The 6,000-nt window shown below is 37.1% G+C and overlaps 1 protein-coding gene across 3 annotated transcripts in view; it reads left to right on the forward strand.

Annotated features, from left to right (window-relative positions):
- Positions 1-5,446, forward strand: part of tmeff1b (transmembrane protein with EGF-like and two follistatin-like domains 1b) — a 99,866-nt gene extending 94,420 nt beyond the window's left edge. For 2 of the 3 annotated variants that reach the window (XM_017481441.3, XM_053679706.1), the window contains exons 6-10: positions 3,196-3,344; positions 4,029-4,079; positions 4,253-4,367; positions 4,466-4,627; positions 4,809-5,446. In XM_017481441.3, coding sequence (XP_017336930.1) covers positions 3,196-3,344; positions 4,029-4,079; positions 4,253-4,367; positions 4,466-4,627; positions 4,809-4,893 — 562 coding nt within the window. In that variant the 3' untranslated portion in view covers positions 4,894-5,446. The remainder of the gene's footprint in view (positions 1-3,195; positions 3,345-4,028; positions 4,080-4,252; positions 4,368-4,465; positions 4,628-4,808) is intronic. The other variant, XM_017481451.3, reaches the window with a different exon arrangement.
- The last annotated feature ends 554 nt before the right edge of the window (positions 5,447-6,000 follow it).

Consider the following 6,000-nt stretch of genomic DNA (forward strand, 5'->3'; position numbering starts at 1 on the left):
TTCCCTCCCCGGTGTCATGTGACTTGTTAGTGTTACAAGATCTCAGGTGTGAATGGGGAGCAGGTGTGTTAAAAGTGGTGTCATTGCTCTCACACTCCCTCATACTGGTCACTGGAAGTTCAACATGGCACCTCATGGCAAAGAACTCTCTGAGGATCTGAAAAAAAGAATTGTTGCTGTACATAAAGATGGCCTAGGCTATAAGAAGATTGCCTAGACTCTGACACTGAGCTCCAGCACGGTGGCCAAGACCATACAGCAGTTTAACAGGACAGGCTCCACTCAGAACAGGCCTCGCCATGGTTGACCAAAGAAGTTGAGTGCACGTGCTCAGCGTCATATCCAGAGGTTGTCTTTGGGAAATAGACGTATGAGTGCTGCCAGCATTGCTGCAGAGGTTGAAGGGGTTGGGGGTCAGCCTGTCAGTGCTCAGACCATACACCACACACTGCATCAAATTGGTCTGCATGGCTGTCGTCCCAGAAGGAAGCCTCTTCTAAAGACGATGCACAAGAAAGCCCACAAACAGTTTGCTGAAGACAAGCAGACTAAGGACATGGATTACTGGAACCATGTCCTGTTTTCTGATGAGACCAAGATAAACTTATTTGGTTCAGATGGTGTCAAGCGTGTGTGTGGTGGCAACCAGGTGAGGAGTACAAAGACAAGCGTGTCTTGCCTACAGTCGAGTGGGAGTGTCATGGTCTGGGGCTGCATGAGTGCTACCGGATGAATGCCAATGCCAACCATGAATGCCAACATGTACTGTGACATACTGAAGCACAGCATGACAGTATTCCAGTATGATAACGACCCCAAACACACCTCCAAGACGACCACTGCCTTGCTAAAGAAGCTGAGGGTGAAGGTGATGGACTGGGCAAGCATGTCTCCAGACCTAAACCCTATTGAGCATCTGTAGGGTATCCTCAAACAGAAGGTGGAGGAGCACAAGGTCTCTAACATCCACCAGCTCTGTGATGTCGTCATGGAAGAGTGAAAGAGGACTCCAGTGGCAACCTGTGAAGCTCTGGTGAACTCCATACCCAAGAGGGATAAGGCAGTGCTGGAAAATAATGGTGGCCACACAAAATATTGACACTTTGGGCCCAATTTGGACATTTTCACTTAGGGGTGTACTCACTTTTGTTACCAGCAGTTTAGACATTAATGGCTGTGTGTTGAGTTATTTTGAGGGGACTGCAAATTTACACTGTTACACAAGCTGTACACTCACTACTTTACATTGTAGCCAAGTGTCATTTCTTCAGTGTTGTCACATTAAAAGATATAATCAAATATTTACATAAATGTGAGGGGTGTACTCACTTTTGTGAGATACTGTACATCTGCCCAGTCTTGCTGGGATTTAGTTTCAGCTGATGAGCTGAAATCCATGATAAAATGTCTGCCACATATGCTAAGATCTGCTAAGATCTGCTCAGAAGTTGAGTGTCTGAGGAAAGAAAGGAGAGGATGGGATAAGTGTCATCAGCATCACAGTGGTATCAAAACTCATGTCATTTATGATCTCACCAAGCGAGCAGGTGTAGACTGAGAACAGAAGAGGACCCAGCACTGAGCCTTGTGGAACACCAGTTTGCATGGAGTAAATGTGGCTCCCTTCCAGTTCACCTGATATGACCGTCCCTCCAGGGAAGATGCAAACCATTGCCGTGCTGCATCATGAATTCCAAGACAGGAGAGTCTTGTGACCATGTTGAAGGCTGCTGATGACAGTTTGGCTGATCTATAATAAAATAAAACTCCTCATTAACAGCCACAAGGTCGGATTCTGTGGTGTGTGCCACTTTGAAGCCAGAGTGGTTAAGATCATGGAGGTTATTCTGGGTAAGATAGACAGACAGTTTATTGTAGACAACACATTGAAGAATTTTAGAAAGAAAAGAGAGAAGTGATACCGGTTGGTAGTTGCTGGTATCCGAGTTGTCCAGAGGGTGTTTCTTCTAATACTCTTCTCTGTTCTTGGACTTGTGCTGCTCAGGTATCTCAATGGCTGTATTACAAAGTGAGAATTTGTTGGAATGAGAACTTAAATGGTCTTTTTGTTGGCATTTTCTGGTCCTTTTCTATGTCAATTAAGTAATATAAGCAGAGGTGTGTAGTAACACATTACATTTACTTTGTTACATTTATTTGAGTAACCTTTTAAAAATGATTTTTTTCAAAGTAGGTTTAACTGACCAAACTTATACACTTAATCAAGTTCATTTTTAATCACAGAAATGTATTTTTACTTCACTACATTTGGTGGCATTCCTCCATTACCGTTAAATGTTAATGAATATATGTAGTTTTAATAATTTGTTTATATCATGTATAATGAGGTCGTGAGTCTCGCGATACGCTGCAGTGGTTGAATGCGGATGCAACAACCACTCACTTTTTTTTTTGCGGGCTCCGTCCTGGAGAGGGGGAAGAAGCAAGCGTGTCGAGAGAGGCAGGAGACATGCGCACGCATGCGCACACACACAAACACTCACTCTCACTCTACACACACTTTCTCTTCTGTTCCATAGTCTGTTTTTTTTTGTTTTCTGTTGTCTTGTTTAAATGCAGATGCTGACAAGTTTGTGCTGTTAACATGTTAAGACAGTCAACTTTTGGGAAATGTTTGTTTTTTTGGCGTGTGTGTGAGATTTTGTGTTGAAAATGACAGGTTCTGTTTATTGTACCCATCGCGGGATTTTGGCTTCATTTTAATCAGATCCGAAGTAACTAGTAACTTGCTAATTGAGTAGTCTTCTCATTGGATACTTTATTACTTTATTTTTTAGTTTTATAGTAATTATTTTAGTTTTACTTTAAAATATTTGGCTGCTCTACCCACCTCTGAATAAGAGTATAAAAGTGTTAAAAAATATATATATATATATATATATATATATATATATATATATATATATATATATATATATATTTATATATTTATATATATATTTTATATATATATATATATCCATCTTTTTTTTTTTTTTTTTTTTTTTAAACCCAAGACTAATTAGATGATTTCGTGAACTGTAGAATCAGCTATCTCAAACATCTCAGTGCAAGATTTTATTCAACATTAGAGGGAATTCTTAGAACAAAAATGCTCATTCTTGTTTTTGTTTTTTTTTGGTTTTTTTTAGTTTTTTTTTTTTTCAAACAAATAAACTTTTTTATTGTTTGCAGGTGTTCGTGTAAAATTGACTGTAGTGGGCATAATGAGAATCCAGTGTGTGGTACAGATGGAAACTCCTACAACAATCCCTGCCTTGTACGGGAGGCTTCGTGTCTGAAACAGGAGCAGATTGATGTTAAACATCTAGGGAGATGCCCAGGTAAGATCATAATTGATGTTTCTACACTTTTGTTAGTCTATTGTGTATAATCAACTTTTATTTTATTATAACCTATCATGATGCAACACAATTAAGCAACCATTTAAAACCCTATAAGCAGCCTTTATCCATATTCTTTAATATTGCTATTTTATTATACTTCCTTCATACTTGTCCTATTTTTTTAGGTTAGATTACTTACTTCTTGGGCATAGTTGTCAATTTTCCTGTGCTGTTCCATTTGTTACTTTTGCACCCCTCAAGACAAACTACTCATATGTGTAACATACCTAGCAAATAAAACTGATTATTGATTGGTGTAATTTTATGTGCTGTGTACTTAGGATGCAAAATAAAACATTTGGTTTGCATGACTTTCATTTCATATGATGAAATGAGCATTCATTCATAGATAAATATCATGTAAAGTTTAACAGTTTAATCAGATTTTTTAAAAAAGTAAACTTTTTGATAACTGCCAGATTATACACCTAAACTAACATGACACTTAGCACAACCCTAATAGGTATTTTTTAGACATCACAGACAATCACAGAAAAAGTCAGTGAAATCTTGTATGGACTGTTTTATACTATATTATAATTTGCTTATAACACATTTTCCTGTTTCTAACAATGAGAAAAGCTTTTCGCATTTTTGAAACAATGGTTTGTCTTATTTTAGACAAGGGGAAAAAAAATGATGATGAACTGTCCTACAAGCCAAATCTTTTTGGTAAACACATTAAATTATTATTTTTTTCTTTAGTTTTTGTTAGAAATACATAATTGTTTTAATAAAAATAAGAACTGGTGGAAACTAGTAAATTAAATAATTTTCTAAAATTATTCTTCCACCTGACAGCTTTGGATAAGAAACTCTTTCTTTTACTCTTTCTTCAATGTTAGGCACAGCAGATCCAGGACAAGGGAAAGGATATGGCTGGATGCCAGTTCCCTGCACAGATGACAACTTTTGTGTTCATGGCCACTGTGAATTCCAATATGGACATTCCTCGTGTCGGTAAGCATTGAGTTCAAGGTTTGGATTTGATCTAGTGACATCAACATATGTAGTGCTCATGCAGATGTAAATGTTTTTGTATTTCTTTTTCATTTCAGGTGTGATTCTGGATACACAGGGCCACAGTGTGAGGAAGTTACTGACTTTAACATACTGTATGTGGTGCCCAGTGGTCAAAAACTGCACTATGTACTCATAGCTGCTATTATTGGAGCTGTACAGATAGCCATAATTGTGGCCGTTGTCATGTGCATCACCAGGTAAGTGTCTCCTAAAATATGCAAAAGCCATTGCTGAAATGTTTATTTTTTTCATCTATTTAAAATAACTGGTTTATAAGCAACCAAGTCACAATGTAATATTGTAATAATTATAATGTAATATATAATAAAAGTAAAATAATAGTTGCTATCAATCCCACTGCAATATTTCTCTTAACAGGAAATGCCCTAAGAATAACCGAGGACGTCGGCAAAAGCAAAACTTGGGCCATTTCTCTTCAGACACCTCATCCAGGATGATGTAGCTTGTTTTATTTAGGCTTTTATACCTTTTGTACCATGTGGATTGCATTTACACACTTTGTTTTATTCTGTGTTCATCTGTGGACAATAGGTTTAGTTTATTTATGGTGCCTTATTGTTCATTTTCTTCTGGACATTTAAGGAGCTTGTTGACAGTAGTAAGCACTGCCAACTGAATGATGAAAGCCAGCTTTTCATTGTCTTTTTTTCTGTTACTTATTTTTTGTAAATGTTGGTGAAATGTTCTTGGTACAGTTGCTGTACACTTTTTTCACTGAATGTGTTTACTTTAGCGAGTGCAGCTGAACACCAAATGGAGTTGGTTATGTATGACAAAACAGCAATTTTTTTCTAAGGGTAATGGGACAATGGAATGCAGTGTGGATGGATGGCTAGTTAATGTTGCAATGTTGAAATGTATGTAGATTTTAATTTGTAATGTTATTGCTGGTGTCCTTGATAAAGTTATTATTAATTTAATTCTAGACACTGCATATCGCATGAAACTGTGTCCAGTGATGTAGATTTAACAGAATTAAATGAATTGTCTTCTGACTTGTCTACTGTCAACTGAATCAGCTCAGCTGCATGAAGGGCAACATTTTACCTGGCCATTACTCTAAACCAGGGCTTCCTAACCTATATTGTCAGCTTGAACCCTTTCTACTTAAATTATTTGGTTCTTATTTAAGAAATTTTAATCATTTATTCATACAGCTTTTGTTGCTATTAATCTGCACAACCTTGTCTTGTTGGTTATATGTAAATGGCCAAGTTTTCATATTTTGCTTCCAAATTTTGCTTCCAATTTTTTTTGCTAAGAAATCCGGGTTCATATGTTCATTAGAAAACTGCTTCAACCACACTTGAGTATGCATACTGTCAGTGCATTTATGCCTCGCTGTACTTACAGAATAATTCCCACTTTGGAGCTTTTTCTGTATAATTTGTGCTTGGATGTTCCTCTTGTGATTTTCTTTTACTGACATCTGTCCATCTTACGGTGATACTTGGAAGTTTATGAACCCTTTAGAATTTTTTATGTATCTGCATAGATATGACAAACAACATCAGACTTTCACACAAGTCCTAAAAGTAGGCAAAGACAT

Source organism: Ictalurus punctatus, chromosome 1, assembly GCF_001660625.3.
Source record: "Ictalurus punctatus breed USDA103 chromosome 1, Coco_2.0, whole genome shotgun sequence".
Taxonomy (NCBI): Eukaryota; Metazoa; Chordata; class Actinopteri; order Siluriformes; family Ictaluridae; genus Ictalurus; species Ictalurus punctatus.